General features: G+C 42.1%; 1 protein-coding gene across 1 annotated transcript in view; it reads left to right on the forward strand.

Moving 5' to 3' along the window:
* Positions 1-27,479, forward strand: part of LOC126248873 (uncharacterized) — a 1,116,592-nt gene that overhangs the window by 771,649 nt on the left and 317,464 nt on the right. The window contains exon 4 of the mRNA XM_049950319.1: positions 18,999-19,060. Coding sequence (XP_049806276.1) covers positions 18,999-19,060 — 62 coding nt within the window. The remainder of the gene's footprint in view (positions 1-18,998; positions 19,061-27,479) is intronic.

Genomic DNA, 27,479 nt, shown 5'->3' on the forward strand with positions numbered 1-27,479 from the left:
CAATACAGCCACCCTTCTGATATCAGATTAACTATTTGATTAAATCAATAAATTAATTAACTCCTTCCCCTCTGGGAAATCCCCAGGCCCCCTCCCCTCCCCCACTTCCCCTCCCCTCTTCCACCTGCAAATTGTCGGGAAAAAGACTCACTCTGTACTAAGATGCAGCATAGGAAGGACATAGGGTAGTTTATTTTCTTTATTTTTGGTGCTACACTGTTGGATATAGGTGGGAAAAGCTCAAACCCTCCCCTCCTTTCCCCTTCCCCCACCTGGAGGAAGAGCAGTAAACGCTCAGTCTGTGCTGAGCTGTTGGACTGGAAGGTGCAAGTATTACCTTGTCCTAACTATGTAATTACATTGCTGCAGATTGATGGTGTTGGATTGTTGGAAATTTTCGTCTGTGTGCTCACCATGATGTGTAGGGACCGACTGAGCTTGTGCACAATGCCACTACCAGAGGACATCCCACCCTCTAACCCTCGACTCCTCCCACCCCACCTGTCCCAGAAAGAACTGGCTCGAAAAATCGCTCAGTTCGTGCTGAGATGGTGGAATGGAAGGATACCATGACAGGAAATTCAGCTACACTGCAGAGACCATAATAATATATTGTTTATTTATAAAATCTAGTTTGCATACCAATTCACAGTGGTTGACTCTCTTTATTTGCCGTCATTGGAAGTAGCAACAGCATCATGCAGCCAAAAGTGAAGTGTTTCGATTCCAATAAACACAATCTTGGGGATTCTTGATCATATAACACTATTTACACTTTCACTGGGGTCCTGAGTTTTTTCATGAACACACTTTACAACAGTTCAGGTGCTGCTAAGTCTCTGAAAATAGGTTTTATCACCTGCATCACTGCAGCAGGCAGATTATGTTTAAGAGTGTACACTTTGCCAGTTAGCAATCCCTTGTTGTACTTACACCAATTGTTTTCTTGTTTGGGACACATGTAATGATGGTGACTTTCATCGGTTGAAAAAGTATGAAAAAAGAAGAGCCCAAACAACCTTCTTCATTTCATCGGCACTGTGTATGTTTCCATTCCATAATAGTACTGTATTTTGTCAATTACACTGTCAGTTAACATTCCCTTCCCATCCAACCCTTTGCCATCATTGAGCTTTTGTTTTTTTGTACGAAGCTTTTAGTCGCCGAGGTCTTGGTCCCATTCCTTACTGTACGTGTTCAATGCACTCAAATTTCTGCACTACGACGTCATCGTCAAATGGCTTCCGTACTTGAATGTGTTTGAAACTTTTAGGATCAGCGTCACCAGGGTAATTCACATACAGCACATTATCATACGCAACAGAACGTTGAAATATACTAGCAACACCAGCCTCCACTACTGCCACTATGGTTAGCTGTGCAATTACACACATCAAAAAAAGTTTTGCATCACACCGGTTCCCAGAACTCCTGAAGATAGACGTTGACTGTGGATATTGTGTTACAGACACAGTCCCTTTGACTGTTTAGATATGTCACTAAACCCACCCGAAGATGTAAACAACCACGCTTGAGCAGCGCCTATTAGACGGAGGGGGTCCGACAGCCGATCAGTTCCAGTCATTCCACCAGGAAGGAGGTACACAGCTCGTGTTGTCTGTAGTTCAACCATACCTACACGGTCAATACAGCGGTTCGATCGTGTCCGCATTGTTACTTTGTGCCAGGGAGGTCTCTCAACAAGGGAAGTGTCCAGGCGTCTCGGAGTGAACCAAAGAAATGTTGTTCGGACAAGGAGGAGATACAGAGAGACAGGAATTATCGATGACATGCCTCACTCGGGCCGCCCAAGGGCTACTATTGCAGTGGATGATCGATACCTATGGATTACGGCTCGAAGGAACCTTAACAGCAATTCCACCATGTTGAATAATACATTTTGTGCAGCCACACGACGACGTGTTACGACTGAAACTGTACGCAATAGGCTGCATGATGTTTAACTTCACTCCCGACGTCCATGGCGAGGTCCATCTTTGTAACCACGACACCATACTGCGCAGTACAGATAGGCCCAACAACATGCCGAATGGACCGCTCAGGATTGGCACCATGTTCTCTTCACCGATGAGTGTCGCATATGCTTTCAACCAGACAATCGTCGGAGACGTGTTTGGAGGCAATCTGGCCAGGCTAAACGACTTAGACACACTGTCCAGCGAGTGCAGCAAGGTGGAGGTTCCCTGCTGTTTTGGCATGGCATTATGTGGGGCCAACGTATGCCTCTGATGGTCATGGAAGGCGCCGTAACGGCTGTACAATACGTGAATGCCATCCTCCGACCGATAGGGCAACCATGTCGGCAGCATACTGGCGAGGCATTCGTCTTCATGGACGAAAATTCGCGCCCTCATAGTGCAAATCTTGTGAATGACTTCCTTCAGGATAACGACATCGATCGACTAGAGCGGCTTGCATGTTCTGCAGACATGAACCCTATCGAACATGCCTGTGATAGATTGAAATGGGATGTTTATGGACGACGTGACCCACCAACCACTCTGAGTGATCTATGCCGAATCGCCGTTGAGGAGTGGGACAATCTGGATCAACAGTGCCTTGGTGAACTTGTGGATAGTACGCCACGACCAATACAGGCATGCATGAATGCAAGATGGCGGGATACTGAGTATTAGAGGTACAGGTGTGTACAGCAGTCTGGGCCACCACCTCTGAAGGTCTAGCTGTATGGTGGTACAACATGCAATGTGTGGTTTTCATGGGCAATAAAAAGGGCAGAACTGATGTTTATGTTGATCTCTATTGCAGTTTTCTGTACAAGTTCTGGAACTCTCGGAACCGAGGTGATGCACTACTTTTTTTGATGTGTGTATTTTCATGGGTACCTTTATTTTTTGTGAACACCTACAATATTTATATATTACTGCTACATCTAAAATTTTCCCTGGATACATACTGGTGGCAGATACTACACCCAGTTTATGCCAGGTAGAATCGTATGCTGCAGTCAAGTGTCTATTACCACTGTTTTCTATTATTGCCCCTTCCACGCTTTCTTCGTAGATTCTATATGGATATCTTCTACTTTAGACCCCATGAATCTATTACATTTGGTAAACTTGGTTAGGTGGTCATGTATGAACACTCACCACACTTCAGTTCCATTTCACTGGCATGTCCTGTGTGATTTTTCATGGAGAGTTCCAGATCCATTTCACTACATTGAATACATCTTCCACTGTTTGCAAAAATTCCGTCCAGAACCAACACAAAATGGCTCTGAGCACTATGGGACTTAACATCTGAGGTCATTATTCCCCTAGAACTTAGAACTACTTAAACCTAACTAACCTCAGGACATCACACACACCCATGACCGAGGCAGGATTCGAACCTGCGACCGTAGCAGTCGCGCGGTTCCGGACTGAAGCGCCTAGAACCGCTCGGCTACCGAGGCCGGCGAACTAACACATCAAATATTTCATTCGCATATGACTCGTCCATAAAACACTCATACTTTTCACTAACTGAAGCAAACTTTAACTTTTTTGGGGGGGATAGTCCGCAGCTCGTGATCTCGCGGTTGCGCTCTCGCTTCCCGAGTAGGGCGTCCCGCTTTCGATTCGCCGGGGAGGGTCAGGGATTTTCACCTGCCTCGACAGGACTGGATATTTGTGTTGTCTTCATCATCATTCCTGAAAGTGGCGAGATTGGCCTGAGCAATGGTTGGGAATTTGTACGGGGCGTTAATAACCGCGCAGTTGAGCGCCCCACAGATCAAACATGATCAACATGTTTTTGGGTGGGATCCGCCTTAAGCAAAAGACAATTTTGTTTGCTGTCACAGACAAAAGAGCTTCAACCTCAAGATGAACCAAGCTTCCTCTGCGAAGGACTTTCCTCCTCACTTTCATTGCAATGGGCAGGTGTACCAGCAAGGTTTGGGTCACACACTTGGCTATCGTCTTCATTGTTTACAGTAATAACACCTACCTTTGGCTTTCCGACATTCCTCCTTTTCTTAAAAGTCTTCAGAGGATTTCTAGTCACTTTACGTTTACTCATGATTATCCTCCAATAAAACAGAATCTTCAGTGAACAGAATTCATTACGAATATTTTCAGGATTACGAAAGAGTAAATAAACACGAAACATACAACAGTCAAGCGAGCGATATATAACGAACTATCATAGGTTAGCCACAACACTTATTTTGTAACACTCACTTTCTCTCACATCACTAAAATTCACATGATGAGCATGTAGATTCAAGAGCATCACATTTGACAGCAGTTTAATAGCTCCACAATGAAGAACTTCCATGCAGAACGTATTTCAAAAATATTTTAAAAATAGTTCTGTTCTAGTCTTCGAAACTGAATAAATTATATATTAATTGGAAGGGGAAACTCTTTAGATTTTTAAAATGCAAAAAATTAAATAATGAACATTTCGTGATTTTGAACCTATTTGGAGCTCCTTAAGCAATGGACATCCCGCGTCCTCATGGGTTACCCCTCATGCAGCAGTATCTAGGGGCCATTTTCAACAGGACAACGCTCGATCACACGTGGAATATGTCTCTATGAACTGTCTGCCGGATTTTTATGTACTCCCGTGGCCAGCAAGATCCAGGATTATCAAATATCATACAATGAAAATAGCGCAACAGTCTCACAAAAAAGGCCAGAAATGACTAAATTTTAATTTATATGTTCAGTACACAAAAAATTAAAACGTGAAAAAACACTCACCTAGCAAAGATAAGTCTCATACTCCTCAACCTCCTACGCCTCATTTCCTTTGCTGGTACTACATCTTTCCCTGCTCTCCCTCGTGTGTGCAGCATTTGTGTGAACAGCTTCAGTATTTCTTCTGGGAATTCGTATAAAAAACAACATTTATGGTGGCGTCTTGATCTGTACCTTACACTCAGAATAGCAGAGAGTGTATTGGTTTTAAGTCTGCTTTTGAGTTTGCTTTTCTTCAAAAATTTTCTCGACTTCCGCATTGGAGTGTGGTAGGTTTAACACTGAAAATGTGAGAGTAGCTTCGTAAAAGGATTTTCGCCTCCAGCATCACTGTTCTTACTAACATTTTTCCAGAATCCAGAAGTGAATGTTTGGTTTATACATTTTATGTAACTAATGTTTCGCCCCTGGTTTTCAATTTTGTCGCCATTTTTCTCAAAATCCTTAGCCAACACCAAACCATTAACAGATTTTTCACCGTTTTCACGGCTTCTTTGACATTTGAGGGGCTTAATGTTAAGAGTGGTATTTATTATTCTGCACCTTGCGGACCGAATTAAATTGGCCTAACTATCTAACAGCTTGGTGGGATCCACAGTCTTGGATTTAAAAAGTTTTTTCGTAGTTCAATCAGAATATTATGAATGTAGTATAGGTACACCTTATTGACTGGAATCTTGTACATGTTGTATAAAAGTTCTCCAGTAAAGCAATGAGCCTAGTGGCGGACTAAATCTAAATTTGATGTTAGTTCTGCATACTGTTCTAAAATTCTGTTGACAGCAGGATGAATGGAAGTCAAGTGAGTGTTGGAAATTTCTGGAATGTTTCGTGGATCGCGTTTATCTTCTTCACTATTAATTGTGTTGTACGTGTGCCTATAATCCAAGCGGCGCTAAGAAGAACACGAAAACCATGGGTTTCACAAATAAGAAATTCAGTATTTCTGGGCAGAGTTTTCTCTTTAGCATGGGAAAGTGAAAGCTGTAGTGAATGATGGACGCAATGCATGAAAGCAATAGAATTGCTTGCAAACTATTTTTTCATCCGAACATCTAACCCAGTGTTAACACCGCACATCACACTGGCTTGGTCTGTTCCGAGCCCCTGCACTTCTTTAGGGTCAAGTTTCAAATTCAGCAAAAGCGGATTTATTCCTAAAAGTATAGATGCAGCACCACATTTTTCTAACTCAACAATATCCAAAAATGTGGATAGTATTTCGTTCATTTGTGTGCTGCAATGTTCTACCGTAACTGTTTATTATCTGGATACTGATATGTCAGTCGATTCATCTATAATAAAGCTGATCATTAATAGATAAGTGAGGTGTGGGAGGCGATTATATTCACAATTATTCCCTTCCAATTTGTCCTATGCAGATAAAGATCCACTATGTTACTCTCACTCGAATAAAATGTGCAATTGCGTAATTGTGACAGATGATCAATACTGATTATCACGGAATATATTGCAATGTACAATGCTAATCTAGCTTCAGCCTTTTTGCTACCCGTCATATCATCAACTGTGATTAAATGTGATTTTAGTTTGACGTTTACTACTAATCGGAACATCTGCTGAAATGTGTTTCTTAGAACTTAAGTGATGTATTAAATCATATAATTTTGCTCTTATTTCTGCTTTCCAAAACCTACAAACTGCTTTAGTTGTGTCTGTTACAACTGGTTGTATCCCGTCCTTAAGGGTCAACATATTCTCCCACTTCTTTCTGGAAGTTTGTATATATTGCGGTTTCGGCATTAGCTGATAATTAACTAAGAAGTACACAACATTCTTCGTTATGAACGAGAAAGTTCACAGAACACTGTTGTCACTCGTATTGCATTTCTAAGCAAGTGAAACAGTATTACTGGAAGCTCCTAGCTCTTTTGCTGATAGCTCTGGTTTCCGGCTTCCTACAGGCAGGGAAATCGCGAAGTTAGATGTCCAGTGATGCAGGAGATAAGATGTTGTATATTATCGTGCCATTGTATGGGTATGCGGGTGCAGCGAATTCCAGTGTTACACGATCCATGCGTGGTATGTATTGTATCATGGAGGAAATCGAACTTTATGAGAAATAAAAATACTTTCATAATAAAATGCAAAGATGTTTTATTTTGCTTTTTTATTGTGAAAATGATCGAATGATAAAAACTGCTATTTAATATCACAAAAATGACTAAGAATGTCAGCAGCAGCTTTTCTCAAAAACAGTGGCTGGTTGCCACTTCAAAAAGGCTACATCTAGCTACGCTGGCATGATCAGCACATCTGTCCCCAATAGAGAATGTGCGTACCACCTCGGACATCAACTTGGTCCTAGTGCCAGCCTCTAGGATATGAAGAAGACTTCAACAGTTATGGGCTAGCTTGCGTCAGGAAATGATACAACGGCATTATGACGCCATTGCCAACCGAATCAGTGCATGCATGAATGCCAAAGGGAGTGTAACGTTGTACCGATAAGTGGGTTCAAACTGCCATGTTTTTTATACTTGTGACTGCCGTAACGTCGTATACCCTCTCAAACTTCTAAGCTTCATTTCTTTTTCTCGTCCGCATATGGACGATTCGTATCTTTTGTCAGTCAGTGCTGTCCATTTCATAGTTTGTCACAACTATATCATGAAACGCGTCGAGTCCTGAACGTTTGGTTGGGAGACCGGAGAACGGAATTGTCTAATGACAGTTAAGTAATGCTGTTTAGAACAATTTTTTTCGTCTATTTTCGAGATACTTAAGCACTATTTAAATTTAAGAGAAACTCGAGGCTAAATTGTTCTGAGAGATCTCTGACCTTTTTGTGGATGAAAATCTAATTCTTCAGTCAGTTCTGACGATCCTTGAACCATCAAAAAATAAGCCGCCTTGAATACCTCCCACGCAGAGGCATAGGAAGCCTCTGCCGCCCAGCAGCGGAGATACCCTCTCAGTGAAGAGCGTGACCACGCCTTCTGCCTCCGAGAAGAGTATTTAAATAACTCCGTCGCTATACTCTGGGATACAACGCGCCATTCGAATCTCCCAATATCTGGACCCACTGTCCCGTGAAATCGGTACAATTTCTATGTCAAAGACCGCAGTTGTCCGTCGTGGCCATCCCATATGTGGAAAATGTCAATATCTGTGTGGCGCTTCGGACGCAGGTCACGGAGCGAGTGTGCAGCGAACAAAAGCCACAGTCTCGCTGGCGCCACCCCTTACCGCTCTGCTGCACCCCCAACTCCAGATCGCGCTATAGAACAAAACTTTTCTCGCAAAAATACCGTATTTTCAGATAACTTGTTCAGCTGTTTAGAGGGAAACTACAAACGGAAGAGTTTTTCGTTTAACGCGTTTGAACCGTTAGCCACTGATGGAATGAACGGGACGTAACGCGTACTGTACCTGTCCCCTGTGATATGCAACGAACGGCTTTTGTCTTCATCGTGCGTATATCACTGAAAGGCACATGTTCAGATAACAAAAGTCTGACATTAATAGATTTAAAACATAATTCTTCAATACAATGATCGGTGCACTGCCGTCTCTTCGACAGAGCTTTTCTGAGTTCTAAATGATTCATTTTGTATATGAAAAACGTTGTTGAAATAATAACAGTAATTAATATAAAATCCTCTAAACTTTAAGTGTTTCGTTCTGAATAGGAAACTCACTAAGAGGACATGGCCGACTGTCTTCCGCATTCTTGCCACGTAATAGTATGCACTCCGTCTCAAACAACCTTTAACTCAGCTGAAAGTTTAACCATAATTTTCCTGTTTTTTAACTTTCTCAATATACATGAATGTTTCTGCTTAAATAACTGCACTGGTGAATTTGTCAACAACAAGGAAGTTTCGTTGCACTAGACTGTAAATTTTGTCTCAATGCGGGTCCTTCACTTGAGAGTGGCCTACAAAAATTTGTCAGATCAGTCCTACGAGGGCAGTTCAATAAGTAATGCAACACATTTTTTTTCTGAAACAGGGGTTGTTTTATTCAGCATTGAAATACACCAGGTTATTCCCCAATCCTTTAGCTACACAACACTATTGTTCAACGTAATCTCCATTCAATGCTACGACCTTACGCCACCTTGAAATGAGGGCCTGTATGCCTGCACGGTACCATTCCACTGGTCGATGTCGGAGCCAACGTCGTACTGCATCAATAACTTCTTCATCATCCGCGTAGTGCGTCCCACGGATTGCGTCCTTCATTGGGCCAAACATATGGAAATCCGACGGTGCGAGATCGGGGCTGTAGGGTGCATGAGGAAGAACAGTCCACTGAAGTTTTGTGAGCTCCTCTCGGGTGCGAAGACTTGTGTGAGGTCTTGCGTTGTCATGAAGAAGGAGAAGTTCGTTCTGATTTTTGTGCCTACGAACACGCTGAAGTCGTTTCTTCAATTTCTGAAGAGTAGCACAATACACTTCAGAGTTGATCGTTTGACCATGGGGAAGGACATCGAACAGAATAACCCCTTCAGCGTCCCAGAAAACTGTAACCATGACTTTACCGGCTGAGGGTATGGCTTTAAACTTTTTCTTGGTAGGGGAGTGGGTGTGGCGCCACTCCATTGATTGCCGTTTTGTTTCAGGTTCGAAGTGATGAACCCATGTTTCATCGCCTGTAACAATCTTTGACAAGAAATTGTCACCCTCAGCCACATGACGAGCAAGCAATTCCGCACAGATGGTTCTCCTTTGCTCTTTATGGTGTTCGGTTAGACAACGAGGGACCCAGCGGGAACAAACCTTTGAATATCCCAACTGGTGAACAATTGTGACAGCACTACCAACAGAGATGTCAAGTTGAGCACTGAGTTGTTTGATGGTGATCCATCGATCATCTCGAACGAGTGTGTTCGCACGCTCCGCCATTGCAGGAGTCACAGCTGTGCACGGCCGGCCCGCACGCGGGAGATCAGACAGTCTTGCTTGACCTTGCGGCGATGATGACACACGCTTTGCCCAACGACTCACCGTGCTTTTGTCCACTGCCAGATCACCGTAGACATTCTGCAAGCGCCTATGAATATCTGAGATGCCCTGGTTTTCCGCCAAAAGAAACTCGATCACTGCCCGTTGTTTGCAACGCACATCCGTTACAGACGCCATTTTAACAGCTCCGTACAGCGCTGCCACCTGTCGGAAGTCAATGAAACTATACGAGACGAAGCGGGAATGTTTGAAAATATTCCACAAGAAATTTCCGGTTTTTTCAACCAAAATTGGCCGAGAAAAAAAATGTGTTGCATTACTTATTGAACTGCCCTCGTACAACAGCAATGCACAAACCACAAAGGCGACATTTTTTCCACTGAGCTGTATATTTATTTAGATTTTTTTTATTTAAAAATGAACAGTCGAGATCGCAATAATATTTCTTTATTAACCGGTTTCGGCTGATCTGCAAGCCACCTGCAGTATTTTTTTGGCCCCTATGGCTGGCGCTGGCGGCTCCACGATCGTGGTATCATGAAAAATCCGTGAAGACAGCCGTAGGGGGCCAAAAAATTCTGAAGACGGCTTGTAGATAAGCCGAAACCGGTTAATAAAGAAATACTGCTGCGATCTCGACTGTACATTTTTAAATATAGAATCGGGTCGTTGCTCTCCGTGGACTATGTTGTAAAATTTATGGGTATTTCTTAAGACCTCCTCTTACCACACAACAAGTTTCACCTTAATAAACTATTTTAGAGTGTTTACCCAGAGCAACACACATGAAAATGACAGCGAACTTCATGGTTTAAAAATTATATTGCTCTTGACGATGTCATTGTATAATTTGTATACAGTCACTAACGCTAGTACACCGTGCGTGTTCACTGCCATTTTCATGTCTATGATACGTTACTCTGGGCAAGCACTCGAAAATGACTTTTGAATCCGAAAATAGTTGTATAAATAAGAAAATTTGTTAATAAATATGAAGCATTAGTGAAAAAATGTCGCATCCGTGCAACAAATATATGTTTGCGTTTGTGGCTATGGCTATGAAGAAAATAGGTGTTATTCAGATACTTAGTACATAACGTGATCGATATAGGTCCCTCCAAAACCTCCATCAAGCATCACTCTAGTGCAATTCTAATTCGGTGGTATTTCGCCAAAGTGCAAGATATATGTCACTTGTCGATGAGTGGTGAACACATATTAGGAAGAGGAATTGTGAATAGCATTACTATTGTGGAACGACAAGGCAGAGAGCTGGGATCGCGCAGCAAAGTTGCCAGCACGTTATGAGTAACGATCATCACGTAGCCGACAAAATGTAAGCTATCGTGGATACTTATCAGAATGAAGTAAACCTTTCACGAAGCTGTGAAATACAGCCACCATGCGTCCAAATATCCGTCATCAGAGCCATTACAATCTGAGACACCGCCGGAAGCCAGTGTCAGATGTCATACAGGCGTTGTTTTATATGGCAGATTGACACTGACCATCCTGCAATTTGCATCTGTGTTTATCATTGTAACTATGGTTGCACTCACAATCCATGTGTTAGTCCTGTGTTTCAATGGTACAGTTCGTTTGAGTTTTTTTCTATTTTTACCTTCCTGTGAGACTTTCATTTGATAAATCTAATACGCGTATAATTAGCATGTTATAAGGAGGTGGCGTAAGCAGGCCGTGAGATAGCGGTGGAGAGGAAAAGAGGACGAAATTGGGTTCACCTAGGTACGAGGGCAGTTCAATAAGTAATGCAACACATTTTTTTCTCGGCCAAATTTGGTTGAAAAAACCGGAAATTTCTTGTGGAATATTTTCAAACATTCCCGCTTCGTCTTGTATAGTTTCATTGACTTCCGACAGGTGGCAGCGCTGTACGGAGCTGTTAAAATGGCGTCTGTAACGGATGTGCGTTGCAAACAACGGGCAGTGATCGAGTTTCTTTTGGCAGAAAACCAGGGCATCTCAGATATTCATAGGCGCTTGCAGAATGTCTACGGTGATCTGGCAGTGGACAAAAGCACGGTGAGTCGTTGGGCAAAGCGTGTGTCATCATCGCCGCAAGGTCAAGCAAGACTGTCTGATCTCCCGCGTGCGGGCCGGCCGTCCACAGCTGTGACTCCTGCAATGGCGGAGCGTGCGAACACACTCGTTCGAGATAATCGATGGATCACCATCAAACAACTCAGTGCTCAATTTGACATCTCTGTTGGTAGTGCTGTCACAATTGTTCACCAGTTGGGATATTCAAAGGTTTGTTCCCGCTGGGTCCCTCGTTGTCTAACCGAACACCATAAAGAGCAAAGGAGAACCATCTGTGCGGAATTGCTTGCTCGTCATGTGGCTGAGGGTGACAATTTCTTGTCAAAGAGTGTTACAGGCGATGAAACATGGGTTCATCACTTCGAACCTGAAACAAAACGGCAATCAATGGAGTGGCGCCACACCCACTCCCCTACCAAGAAAAAGTTTAAAGCCATACCCTCAGCCGGTAAAGTCATGGTTACAGTTTTCTGGGACGCTGAAGGGGTTATTCTGTTCGATGTCCTTCCCCATGGTCAAACGATCAACTCTGAAGTGTATTGTGCTACTCTTCAGAAATTGAAGAAACGACTTCAGCGTGTTCGTAGGCACAAAAATCAGAACGAACTTCTCCTTCTTCATGACAACGCAAGACCTCACACAAGTCTTCGCACCCGAGAGGAGCTCACAAAACTTCAGTGGACTGTTCTTCCTCATGCACCCTACAGCCCCGATCTCGCACCGTCGGATTTCCATATGTTTGGCCCAATGAAGGACGCAATCCGTGGGACGCACTACGCGGATGATGAAGAAGTTATTGATGCAGTACGACGTTGGCTCCGACATCGACCAGTGGAATGGTACCGTGCAGGCATACAGGCCCTCATTTCAAGGTGGCGTAAGGCCGTAGCATTGAATGGAGATTACGTTGAAAAACAGTGTTGTGTAGCTAAAGGATTGGGGAATAACCTGGTGTATTTCAATGCTGAATAAAACAACCCCTGTTTCAGAAAAAAAATGTGTTGCATTACTTATTGAACTGCCCTCGTAGATGTCTTCTGTAGGACCCAGTTAGTCGTTCATGCTTCCACAAATGGTAACATTTTTAAGCATACTATCGTTACCCAGATTCTGTTTACAAAAGTAGAAAAAGTAGACGAAACGTCAACGCAAATACTCGGTTCAACATTTATACCTAGTTTCCTATGATTTCCTTGTGTCTTTTCAACTGAACTCCAGCAATTATTTTTCAACTTAGAGGTATAAATTCCGTCTCTGGTCCTTTCCTACAGATCTAATGCGTCATATCCAATTACCACCTCTTGCTGTATCTCAAAATTCCTACCATGGGAAATGTCCTCTCTAAGCCGCGCGGGATTAGCCGAGCGGTGTAAGGGCGCTGCAGTCGTGGACTGTGCGGCTGGGCCCGGCGGAGGTTCGAGTCCTCCCTCGGGTATGGGTGTGTGTGTTTGTCCTTAGGATAATTTAGGTAAAGTAGTGTGTAAGCTTAGGGACTAATGACGTTAGCAGTTAAGTTGGTTGGTTGGTTTGGGGGATTAAAGGGACCAGACTGCGACGGTCATCGGTCCCTAGCAGTTAAGTCCCATAAGATTTAACACACATTAGAACATTTTTTGTCCCCTCTAATTGTGATGGATTATTTATGACGAATTTCATGGGCGAGTATATGTGTGGTGTCACCGCTAGACACCACACTTGCTAGGTGGTAACTTAAATCGGCCGCGGTCCTGTAGTACATGTCGGACCCGCGTGTCGCCACTGTGTATTCGCAAACGTAGCGCCACCACAGGGCAGGTCACAAGACACGGACTTGACCTCGCCCCAGTTGTACGGACGACATAGCTTGCGACTAGACCTACCAAGTATTCCTCTCAATTGCCGAGAGACAGATTAAATAGCCTTCAGCTAGTCCATCGCTACTACCTAGCAAGGCGCCATGTGTATCATTGCTAATTGCTTACTACTATGCAAGAGATGTATTTCAACAAGAAGAACATTATTAAAAGTTAAGTAGATGACAATCTCTCTTCTTTTCTTTATAGTTTTTCATCCAGTCTCCTGTTTCAGAATTTACGCCCGTCTGCGTTAGTTTCGCGTGCACCTAGCCACTCATTGTGTCGAGACCTTAGGGAATCGACACAACAATATGTACTCTCACAGTGCAGTTAAGATGCCTAATTCCTTGAAGAGGTCCGTACATGATGATCGCGCGTGAACACTACATATCATTCTTTCTGGTCGCTTTGTGCAATCAGTACTTCCTTCCTAAGTGATGATTTGCCCTAGAAACTATCCCACAAGACATTATTGAGTGGAAATATGCAAAATATGTCAGGAGGGTGATTCTTTTGTTTCCAAGACTAGCAACTATACGAAGAGCAAAAGTAGCTCCGTGGGTAGATGTCGTCCTGTTGGGTTCATACAGATATCCAGGAAAATCAAATTGCAGATGAGCTAAATACCCCTGCATGGAAAAAATGTGCTACATCCACCCACCCACCTTCCCCCGCCACACCACTTCACTGTATTTATCTCATTGTAGATACTGAATTAGGTGGAGGAAAATTAGATAAGATTGCTGAAGTCAGCTATTAAGCAATGTTGTTGCTCCTAGCAGCCAGTGAGTGAGGCGAGATGAAATAAAGCTAATACATTTCACGATTAGCTTGAGGTTCTTTTAGAGGGCGTTGCTTTTAATACCCTTATTTCTGTATGTTACATTTAAACAGACTCTGTATGGGAACAGCGCAAGGGTGCAAATTATACGTTTTCAATCAACATTTAGTAATATATCGTCACTGCAGCCCCCTACATAGGAGCTGAACAGAAGTTATTGTTGAAATCTGAAAACATATGGGAAAAACCGCTACCATTTCTAACTCCCATCCTGTGCACGTACCGGGAAATGGTGCTGAAAAATCAATTCTTCGTCAGTAATCCTGGAAAGATAAATTCAGGAGTTTGGTAGCTACCTACCTGACGAAATGTCATTGCTTTAAAAATATGTACTGTATTCTGAACACTCTTCTGTCACAAAGCAAACAACCCTTTTCCTATCGTACGACTGAAACAAAGTTATCGTCAAAAAACTCTTCAATCAATTTATGTTCCAGAATGAATCAGTTTCAATCCTACATCGCTGACGAAAAACCAAGAGTAATGTTGCTGTCGAAGAGCTCAGATTATGATCGCCAAAAGTAGATTCGAACAGTAACAAATGCTCATCTCTATCTTTAGCATCTATACTGAAATGCACTGTCCTCCCAGCAATTTACGCAGACGGCAGGCTGATAACGCATAAAATGCTTATAGCTTTCTGGGAGACAACCTAACATTTTAGAGTAAAACTAGTCTACAATTTCGCAAACGTCCAAAACGCCTTTTTTTTAAAGTAAGTAAGTTCATTCCAACGTAGAATTAATATCACGCACAATACGAGTACGTAGAAACGTCGTACTGGACACCCGCCCCCAACTTTTGATGAGTTCCACACAGTTCAAAGTTGACCGACAGAGAGAGTGCGGCGCGACACTCGCCTGGCACACTGCTCTCCCCTGCCGGATTCATCACTCGTATAACAAGTATGTGGGTTGTGCAACACTAAGTTTAGTAAGTGGGTAATTGCATCACATCTCGTGATACGCCCAGGGCTACAAGTTGGCGCGTGGAATTCCCTGTCCAGCGACAGAGGAAGTTCATGCCTGCTTCCCCATAAATCTAAGTTGATGAGTTAAAGACTTTGACGTGTTTACAGAGTGGCTGGCTCATTTCATCTCGTAGACGAGCCAACCACAGTCTCCTATTAAAGAACTTTCACTGTTGTATTCTTAATTTACTTTAACGTGAGCAATATATTTTTCAAACCTGTTAGTAAGGGAGTTTTATGTGTCAGACACTTTTATGTGATTGTGCTTCAAAGTATGGAGAAATTTCAGAAAGTGGCCAGATTTCTGATAGGGATTTTACTTATTGGAACCCTGTTTAAAATCAGAGACGTGGATTATGTAAAATACGATTATTGAAATGCATATACAAAATCCAAAATACCAAACTTCATTTTGCATTTTAAATATTTTATTCAAGAAGCATATTACATTTTATTTGAAAAATTTAAAACATAGATTTTTCTGTATTTGTAAAATGCAAAATACTTCACCTGATTTTTTTATTTCATACTTCGTAGTTTTCATTCATTTAAGGATCCCTTTGTTTAAACAAAAGTAGTTCCACCTGTAAAGTAAATAGGACCATGGCGCTAATTATTAGAAAAGGCAGTAAGATTTGAGTACACTTCATATGTTTACCATGATTGTTTTTTAATGTAAAACGTACCGAAATCATCTTACAACGCCAAATGAACTGAATAAAGGCGTCAGCGAGATATAACACATTACATTTAATGGCGTCGAAAGATATACATGGTGCGACAATGAAGTAATGAGACTGATGTGAAAAAAAATGTTGCTTACTGTTTTAGCCAAGTTTAGTGTTGTCTCCTTCAAAGTAGTTCCCTTCTGATTGCACACACATTTTCCAGTGCTTCTGCCATTGATGGTAACATTTCTAGAACTCATCTTCTGTAATATCCTCCAAGACCCCCGTCACAGCTTTTTGGACATCTTGTGTTGTTTGAAAAGGGTATCCCTTGCCCGCCGTTTTGACGCTTGGAAATAGAAAAAAGTCGTACGGAGCGATATTTGGTTAATAAGGTTGCTGTGGTAGTACTGAAATTTGTTTTGAGGTTAAAAATTGCTGTACTGACAGAGTGGCATGCGATGGCGCATTATCGTGATGCAGAATCCAATTAACAGCAATGTTGGCACAGGCACGAAGAGCTCTTTTACGAAGTCTTTACTGTTTTTCCAGGAGGCACCCACTCTTTATGAACAATTCCCTTGGAATCAAAGAATCACACAAGCATGCATTTCACTTTTGACTTTGACATGTGAGCTTTTTTTGGTCTGGGTGAGCCCTTTGAGCACCATTGCGAATTTTGGTGTTTTGCCTCTGGATCATACTGAAAAAACCAACTTTCATCACCAGTGATAACCTCGCTCAATAATTCTGCATCGATATCCGTTTGCTCTAACAGATCGACTGCCACATTTTTCCGTGTTTCTCGCTGTTGTGGAGTGAGATTTTTGGGGACCATTTTTGCACAAATATTTCTCATACCAAGATCTTCAGTTATTCTTAGACGAACCGTTTCTCGATTGATGTTGAGTTCTTCTGCAATTATTTTCCAGATAATCTTCGATCATATCGTACGAGTTCACGCAACCTGGCCAAATTGACTGCCGTCTGTGAGGTTGATAGTCGTCCACTGTGGTCTTCATCTTCAACATCCGTTCTGCCTTCACTAAACATTTTAGCCCAACGAAAAACTTGAGCTCTTGACATAACCTCCTCTCCAAAAGCCTTCTGAATCTTTCTAAAGTTGCTGTCGCGTTTTCACCCAATTTAATGCAAAAAGAAGTGGCATACCGTTGCACAATATTATGGTGTTCCATTTCCGTGATGAGAGACACAAATACGTGTTAAATTATTACAGCACAACTCACGACTGAGCAGTTGCATCGATGTGCCACTTGGAATAAAAGCAGCTTATAGACCAAGGTCAAAGATATTGTGCCTACGCAAGCCTGCAGGGTTGCCACATCTTGCAAAGAAAATCAGTCTCATTACTTTATTGTCGCACTTCGTATATTTGTAAGGCCAGATAGCAAAGTATGTCATGATAGAGCCACATCAGAATGTCAGATAATCTTGAATCTGTCTTGAAGGTCTCCTAAAGCTTGTGAAACCAGTTTAGAATCAACTGGAAAAATCCGCTATTTATCCAGGTCCAAGACGATGGAATTCACACTACAATTCTATTCAAAATTTACTCACTGTCAAGGATACTCTGAATTAATCTTTAAGGAAACTTGGATTAGCAACTTTAAAGAAAGCTATATACTGTGGTCTGCTGATAGAATGTGTTACTGAAAGTCTTCATAGGCCTTTTGAGAGGTTCTATAAATTAGATGAACCAAAATCAAAGGATGGCATATTAGTATCCATATCTTATCCTTTTTTCAGAATAAAAATGGGTACCGAAGGCTAGCAGGGAATAGGTTAAGGAATTGTTTATTTCAGAAATGTGACAGATGAAATCAGAAGAAGATGATGGAAGGACCTTGCCACATTCTGATGAAAAAAAAAGGTTGACTCTTATTGTGTGTTTGTTGAAGTAGTCAGTAGTCTGTAGTCAAGAATAGTGGCAAAATTGCTATAGATCTGGAAAAACGACGATATTCAAAAGATAAGGACAATTGATTAGATTCCTTGAACAGATATCCAACTGTATAAAATGTTTTCCTTAAATATAATACTTGTGTGCCATGTTCTGCTCCTGTTGAACGACTATTTTCCTTTGGTAGAATAATAACGAGACCACATAAGAGGAACATGAAAGATGAAGTATTTGAACATTGTTGGTGGTAAAATCACTGTAACAAAAGGCATGTAAAATGTTCACTAACTAGAGGTATTTTATTTGAATAAAAGTGTTTTGAAAATACGTATTTTGTATTTAAATACTTCTATTTAAAATCACTTTGGATTTACATTTGAAATAGAAAAAATAACCAAGTATTTGTATTTTTAATTTAAATACTTTTAATAAACTATTTTGCACATTCTGTTTATAACTTGTTAAGCACATTTCTCTCAATATTTTAATCAGGATATTATTGACCAGTACGTTCAGCACCGTAATCACACAGTACGCCATACTTAAAGTCATGTTTCGCTGCAGTGATCGTCTAGTGTCATTCAACCACATTACGCTAAATCAATAACCCCTAAAGGGATCTAAGTACGGTTTAGTTCCTTGCTTGTCTCTGCCTGATATTATGAAACATTTGTGTGCACATACCAGGCCCATGGGTAATTTGAAATATAAATATATTATAACCTTCAACATACAAGTTTATTCTTGACAAGAAGTAAACTGCCACCAGTCACTGTGAATAATGTTATTTATTTAAGCAAATAGCGCCGTTACCGTCTTCAAATAGATAGGATCATCTCCAGATTGCTGCTCAAGTCCATTTATTACATTGTAATCCAGTTTTAAGGAATCAACTTGTATTTTGTACACTTCCACGGTATGAAACTGTCAGTTTTAGACAAAATAGCAACAATCCTCAAACGTCCTGTCTTACGGCTAAATAATTGACCCTCAAATACCAGTAATGTCAAAAACATTGAATGCAATTTTTGTTTCCAGGAACTGTGAGGGCGACGGCGGATCGATGTCACTGGTGCGGTTCGGTCCAGTAACCAAATTAGGTAAGTGCAGTATAAAGATCAATGAGGGATCATTATCATTCTTATTTGTTATTGTCACTAATGATTAATCGGCAGCCATATAATTTAATGTATTAAGACGAATTCTCATCAATCACCAGCAGGTGGTCGACACCATGCAATATAAATTGCCAGGCAGTTGTTATGAATTTTTTTAAATGCAATCATTTCTCTATTTACATGACCATACAAATACAACTTTTTCCCTAAACTGTAATGTTTCGTCAGAGAGTATATTGAACCTTTCAAATTTTCTCTTGTGCATTAGTAATAGATATGGTCATTAGTATATGTATTCCAAGAGCCTGTCTTAACAAAATTGTGCCAAGATGCTTATTAAGTTTCTGTTGAATATGAGTAATGACATCTTTACATAAGGACTCGCTAAGCTTAGCAGATGAGATGGAGAAAAAGGAAAACAGAAATAAAATGAGATGACGAATTTCCTATTGAAATTAATGGATAAGAAACAGCTTATCGGTTCCTTTCCAGATTCGTATAGCGAAAATGGAGAAGCAGATGTACAAAATTAGACCGTTATGCATAGGTACAATCATGATCTTGTGGACAGTTGAATCATTTTACTCTCTGCCTCGAATATTGGCTTCTTTTATGTTGAACATATGTGTTTTGCAATAACTTTTCGACATTCTCCCAAAGACATAAGTAAGCTTACAAAGTACCTCTGTAAAATTTTTGTACTCATAAGCATACTTTTCACAAATTTAGTAGAATACCACAGCATTCCTTCAATTCCATCCAATTAAACTAATTGATGAGATTTACAGCTGCCAAGGATTATTCATAAATGGGTTGACCCATCTTCATAATTACACTGTTTTGTGGAATCTTTACCATATTTTTAAGTAAGCCACTTAACGTTGCTAATACCGGTTTCATATTAGTATCACTTCATTTTGTTTCAAATCGTCACACATAAATACATAAACAATTTCACTACGGTTCAAATGGCTCTGAGCACTATGGGACTCAACTGCTGAGGTCATTAGTCCCCTAGAACTTAGAACTACTTAAACCTAACTAACCTAAGGACATCACAAACATCCATGCCCGAGGCAGGATTCGAACCTGCGACCGTAGCGGTCTTGCGGTTCCAGACTGCAGCGCCTTTAACCGCATGGCCACTTAAGCCGGCAATTTCACTATGCCCAGTTGCATATCACTAATACTGTACATTAACTAAATAAAACAATACAATGCTAGATTTTTCCCTTTTGTGCATTAATCAGCAGCTATCTATATCTAATGGAAGCTACTACACTACACTAATCGGATAATTAACTAAGTTTGCCTAACATTTCATACAGTTACCCAAACATTTGCATTCCTATAAGTATTAGGGCAAGGCAGGTTCTGCCTGAGTCGGTTTCTGCCCCACGTGGGTACAGCCTCAAAGTACCATTATCCAAGATGGTGGCGATGACGTCACCCAGCCCCAAGGGGGTTTCTGCCCCAAACTGACATCAGTTGATGACTCCATCCAAGATGGCGGCCGTAACATCAGCTGATGATGCATGTACGATTATCCAAGAAGGCGTGAAAGTGCCACGCCCCCTAGCCCTCCCCTCCTCTCCCCCATGAAAATAGCCAGAAGATCAAATTCCAACAGGATCATGCATCACACCACAGTTATCTCTACTAACATAAGAAAATTGCGGGAAGATACGTCACTTGGGCTGGTGGGAAGTTCAAATTATATCAGGACAATGCAACCTCTACTAACCTAAGAAAATTGCAGGAAAGAAAGCTCTCTTGGGTTACCTCCACTAACCTATGTCAACTGACAGCCACGTCATCCTAGAAACTGGCGCCAAGTTTGAATTTTGGCGGGAAGATAGGTCTACTGGGCTATCTCTGCTAACCTAAGATAATGGTGGGAAGTTTGAATTTTGGCAGGAAGATAGGCAAATTGGGCTCCCTCCACTAACCTAACACCCCTCCCCCATAAATATAGCAGGAAGTTCAAATTCCAACAGGATAATGCAACACATCACAGTTATCTCTACTAACCTAAGGAAATCGCAGGAAGATAGGTCACTTGGGGTCCCTCCACAAACCTAAGTCATCCGACCACCACCTCATCCTACGAACTGGCGCCAAGTTTGACATAAGAAAATGGTGGGAAAGAAAGGTCACCTCCACTAACCTAAGTCACCTGACCACCACCTTCTCCTAGGTATTTGCAGGAAAAGGACTCGATCTCTGCTGGACATAAATCCTTATTATTTTGCATGCACTACTTATTTAAACAATATTATGCAGTACACCCATCCATTGTGTTCACCACGAGGTCCAGACTGCAACTGACATAGTACACAGTACTGCCACCAGAGGGCATTGTCGTCCATTCTGTGATGTCATCCAAGACGATGGGGGAATGTGGCGGGAAACAGTGTAGTCGCCATGAGGTACAGAGCTAGTACACACTACTATCACCAGAGTGCGCTATCGTCCATTCCATGACATAACCCAAGATGACTGTCTGGAGGGAAAAATGACTCAGCCTGTCTGTACTTTCGGACATGTCCGAAAGAACAGACAACATATCCATATAAGTATATAGTTCTGGCAATACTGGCCATGACTGTCTTCTTCTGTGCGGATGCACAGATATTCCCCGAACTCTTACTGGTCTTGGTAAGAATGTCTTCCACGAGTAACGAGTGTGTTGCGGTGGGACACTACGAATGTAGAGTGTGGACATACAAGGTGAGAATGAGGGTCTCACGGGAGTCATGTGAGAGATAGTCCCTGCAGTTGTACTATCCTCTGTGCACTTGGAGGCTCATTTGGATAGAGCATCTGCCATGTAAGCAGGAGATACCGGGTTCGAGTCCCGGTCAGGGCACACATTTTCACCTGTCCCCATTGAAATATATCAACTCCCGACAGCAGCTGAAGGTATTAATATAATTCTAATTTCGTTCTATATGGCTGCAGATCATCGATGGCGTCTGTTCTTTCGGACATGTCCAAAAGAACAAACACCATATCCATAAAAGTATGTAGAAACTTATCCAGTCTGCGATGATCTTTGCATGAGAACTCGAAACAAATAGAGGAAGTAGATATTTCCACTCAGGAATACCGATGTCGATGATGTAATAGATTCCAAATCATCCCTATAATTTACAAACTCATATAAAGTGTTTCCGAGACCTAGAGAACCGAAAAACGTGTCTTCCACACATTAGATGCATACACCAATATCGATCTTCTATCAACTAAATAAAGGCGCGAAATGTACAGAAGCAGTCCAAAAATTTACATGGGATGGAATAAAGGTCCAGCGCAAACACACCTCCATATCCGCTATTCTCAAATTTATACGCTATCACGAAAGCTCTGCCTTCCCCACTCCCTGTTGCATCTGCCCAGCACCCCCCACCCTTCTTATGGGTCCTCATCCTCCATCGGCTCCTTTCCCCCCTCCCCCCCTTCGATTTTCCTCTCCTTCCCCACCTTTTTTATTTTCCCATCGTCTGTCCAGTTTCCCCCCACCTACTCTCGGCTGTGGTATGTCACATTTGCCAACTTTTTAGGGCAGTGTTCCAGTGAATGTTCCACGTTTTTCGTGTTTCTAGTGTTGCGAAGAGAAACCATGCTGTCGCTGGGTGTGAATTTTATGTCTTTTGCGAACAGAAACCAGGCTGTCGCCATGTTTTGTAATTGTCTGATTATTTTACCTGTCTGCTTCGTATGTGTTTTATTAGCATCATCATCCTTTTGTTCTATGTTTTCAGTTCCACGATATTTTCGACATGTTACTATTTAAGTCCGCGATTTTATCGCCTGTTTTTGTTATTTATTGTATTCCTCTTCTTAATAAAGTCTGTAGGCTGAAGAGCGGCATACTAAGCATTGAAATTCAATAGAATAAAAAGCTCTGCCACTGAGTCTAATCGTTGTGTGAGTCTATACACATCGCCTCAACAAGACAGTGTGTTTATCGTACTTTGATCTTGTTAATCATGGCCATCTTGGATTCGTTTGGTTGTCTATGTCACTCCGTTGCGTCTTGCGTGTTGTCGTTGTAAGGTCTTTCTCCATCGTCCGTCGTGCTTTCCGTTTGTTTGTTTCTGCACGGGCCGCTCTCGGTTTGGTCCCGCCGCGCCTTCTCGCCCACCCTGCGACCTTTCCTGTCGCGGTCACAACAGGTTGCAACAATAGGGTCGTTACATGTGCTTGATGCTTTATCTATCAGATGAAGATCGTTGAGCTTCTATACGTCATAATTTTTCTCTGCTGGATCGTACAGAATAACGAAGACAGCATGTTCGAGATAAGTGTGACTGGGCATTGATCTGTAGTATTTGTATGTAGTTTGGAGAAGCACCACAATGCAGTAGCGATATCCACGTCCTTCCCCCAGTTCCCGCACTGTCTTTTACACTACTTCGTGTTGCAAGAGCATGCTTCGTTTACGTTGAATGGTCAAAACACAGTTCTGTCGCAGTAACTCAGATTTGCCTGTTTCTGCACGGACTGCAAGAGGTGGTAGGTATAGTTTGCTTTGACCCCTACTCAGTTCCGACATACACTGGAACGATCACGGGCCCAAAGGTTCAGGGATGTTTGCGTAGAGTCTGAGGAGGCATTTTCAGGTTGCAGAGGGGCTACTAAAACGAGACAGTAGTTTCACTGTAGCAGATAGATTCGAGAAAAGTTCCACATTTCGAGATATGAGAGTGCCAGAAATATGATTCACTAGTGGCTGTAATCATTAATGGGCTTCTCCATAGTATCCAACACAGGTATGTGCTTGGATGGAAAGACTTGATTGCAAACTCCGACAGTATTTCTAGCGGATAGCGTGGCATTAGAGATCTGAAAAGCATGTGTACTTTTCTTACGACCTCAATCATCACACCATCTATTACTGTTTGTGATCCTTCTCAATCAACCATTGCCTATAGCCCAGTGGATATATCATCAACCCTCTGACATTGCATCGAGACAGAAAGCGTTACAAACTGTATAGAAATATCTAGCTGTGGCAGTGTGACGAAGTCGCAAATACCGCTTACATACCATGTTCCTTAGCTGAATCACTTTCAGACTGTGGTAATTTTATCACAAGGTTGCATCGTTGGCTACGTGTAACCGGAGTACTGGTCTGATACTATACACTCCTGCGATCACAGTATCGCTATTTGTCTGGAAAATACCACCTCATTCAGAGGTAATGTCATACCTCGATTTATAAAGCCATTATAGCTTTTAACATGGATACTTGTGTGCACCAGTAGAACTACAATCGTTTGTGACAGTAACATATAGTAGTTGTTGTGATCGGTTTTTTAACATCTGTCCGATTACGTCTCTCTTTCTGAGATGCAGTGGTAGCACTCGCAGGAAAAAGTTATGGGACATGTCCACCCAATCCCTGATTTTCTATCAGTATTATTTCGTATCATAAGAAATCAGTTATTGACAAAGTATTATATTTAGTAGTAGTAGGGGCTGCATGATAGGTTCACCCTGAGCATCAGACTTATAAAGTGTGTGTTTGTGTTCCTAAGTATGCAAAGGGAAGAGTATGGCAAGTCACAACAATGGTACTGATATTTCTGTTTAAAGAACCACACCTGTCATTGGAGTGTATATCCGATACTTGGCTCATTGTAGAATGTCATTCAACTGAGACTGTAATCGTAACATTTAGTTGCAAGTACAGGGATAAAATATATATGTGACCGATCTCTTAGGATAAACATTCTACCTGTGCTTGCTCAGTCTGCAGCGCCGGTGGCCTGTGTGAGGGTGATTCACGTTTCCCGTTAGTGGTAGGAGGTGTCAGACTGGAGAGACCTGTTGGAGTGTAGGAATGTAAGACAATTAGCCATGTTGTCCTAGATGACTGAATAGTGAACTAAAACTTAGTATGTGTTGGATAGCTTTCGTGATTGCGTGGAAACTTTAGAAGATTGAATATCGAGGTGTGTTTGTGCTGGACCTTTATTCCATCCCATGTAAATTTTTGGACTGCTTCTGCACATTTCGCGCCTTTATTTAGGTGAGAGGAGATCGATATTGGTGTGTGCATCTAGTGTGTGGAAGACACGTTTGTCGGTTCTCTATACATTAGAAACACTTTAGTTGAGTTTGTAAATTATAGGCATGGTTTGGAATCTATTACATCACCGACAACAATATTCGTGAGTGGAAATATCTATTTGTTTCAAATTCTCACGTAAAGGTCCTTGCTGACAGGATAAGTTTCTAGTTACTCAATGGTCTTCAGCACACTCCACCCAGTTAAAGTTTTGGGTTTGTTTAGAAATAACTCCCAGTCTGCATCTTCAGAATAATGTTGTGTGAGCGATCGGTAGGATACTACTGTGTGTTAACCATGCAAAAATATATTTGTTCTTGTAATCCCAGAGTCTCTAGATGGGTGGAAAAAAAGCAAGCAGGAAGCAGTTCCACACCAGAAACAGTAATGCGTTTGTATCCAGGCGGAAACAAGGCCGTATTAGTAGAACAGTTCTGAGGGTGACTTCGTCCCGCTGAGGGTGCTCTGGTCACCTGTCAGAAGTGGATGCCGGCTGACCTCGTAGGGAAACATCTTGTTCTGTGAGTATAGGTACTATGCTGTCTGTCTCCATGGTATATGTACAAATGATGTAAAAGGGGTGACTATTGTATGGCGCAGCCAGCCACTAGTGGCCGAGCAGTTGTAGGTGCTTCAGTATGGTACCACACGACCGCTACGGTCGCAGGTTCGAATCCTGCCTCGGGCATGGATGTGTGTGATGTCCTTAGGTTAGTTAGGTTTCAGTAGTTCTAAGTTCTAGGGGACTGATGACCTTAGATGTTAAGTCCCATAGTGCTCAGAGCCATTTGAACCATTTTTGTATGGTGTAGGATACGAATTGCATGTTTCCTAGATCAATACAGTACATGGTGATATACTGATGGGTCGGAGATCGGTTTCACGTTCTAATATTCAAGCTCCTGTCCTCAGTGGGAGTGCAGTGTAATTGAGTAAGAGTCTTTCTGTATTTGATGATATGCAGGGGCACGTTTCAGCGATTAATTGTCAGTGTAATATGACGACCAGTGTACAGTAGTTTGTTGCCACTGAAAGTCTCATCTGCAGAAGGAAACAAAGGCAGATGACGCTTTGATATTGGAGGCATCAGTAATTCGGCAGATAAGAGCCAATCATAATGATCGATTCATTCCCATGACATTCTTTTATCCTGGGATATAGGAGTCTCTAGACATTGGTGGGAACTTCTATGTATGTGTTGAAAGCAGGAAGGGTAAGACATGATGGACAGGATGCCACGTTAGGGCCACTAGGAAGACCACGTTCCATTTTATTTTGCACTATTTTCGTAAACAGGTTCTGTTAGGGCAAGAATTTCCGTGCATACAAGCTGAGAGATCAAGAAAGCGAGCATTAACTATTTTTGGGACACTAGACAATTTTCAAGAAGTCGACTTGGTTATTATTTTAGATAGCCAGTATAACATCGGGAACATTGCCAGATGCACATGCAATGGTATGTTGCTACGCACGGCGATGCTTCAGCCACACATCATGCATGGTCGATTAGAACCCTAGGGTGAAAGCAGCTTGTGCTATTCTGGAACGGCTTTCTTCAGTGTCACTGAGCAATTAGCTCTTCACCAGACCGCAGGTAGAGAGAGGGTTCACAACAGCAGTGGCGAATACACATGCACTTGCCAAACCTTGGAGCATCTGGGCTTTGTAAACAGGTTATCGCTCCCGCCCGGTAGCGTCATCAACAGCGCCTAGGCGATAACGTATTTTGAGAGGAACTTCTCAGGTGTTGAGTATGAAAAGGGTGCCACCACCTCATGCTTGAGGGCCTGACCGGGCACCTGTGAGTGGCGTGGCAGTTGATGGCAGCTTCCCTTTGTGGGGGCTGCCGATAGCCTCTTGTGCAGTCCAGTGGACAGGGGGCGTCTGGTGGTGTCTGCACATGTCTGTTGCATTATGTTGTGAGTGGGTCTTTAGACTGTGCTATGCGTTATTTGGACAGTTTGCGAGTTGATTTCGTGTCTGCACATCAGTGTACTGCATTGTTTAACAGTAGTTTTCATGTCTGTACTGAAATTATTTCAGTAATTTAGGAGTTGTTTGTGTGTCTGCAGAGCGTTATTTAGTTGTAGTTTACAGGTTTGTGTGTTGTGTGGCGAGACTCCAAGCATGCCAGAGCATGTATTTTGTATCAATGTGATAAGTATACTATCTCAAATCCAACCCAAAATAAGTTGTTCCAAAATAAAGTGCACTCCTTCCTCTCTCCAGCAGCCCAACACAGGCTGAGTTATTTTCCCCTACAGACAGTCATCTTGGGTTATGTCACAGAGTGGACGACAATGCACTCTAGTGTGTACTAGCTCC

This window comes from Schistocerca nitens, chromosome 3, assembly GCF_023898315.1.
Source record: "Schistocerca nitens isolate TAMUIC-IGC-003100 chromosome 3, iqSchNite1.1, whole genome shotgun sequence".
Classification (NCBI taxonomy): Eukaryota; Metazoa; Arthropoda; class Insecta; order Orthoptera; family Acrididae; genus Schistocerca; species Schistocerca nitens.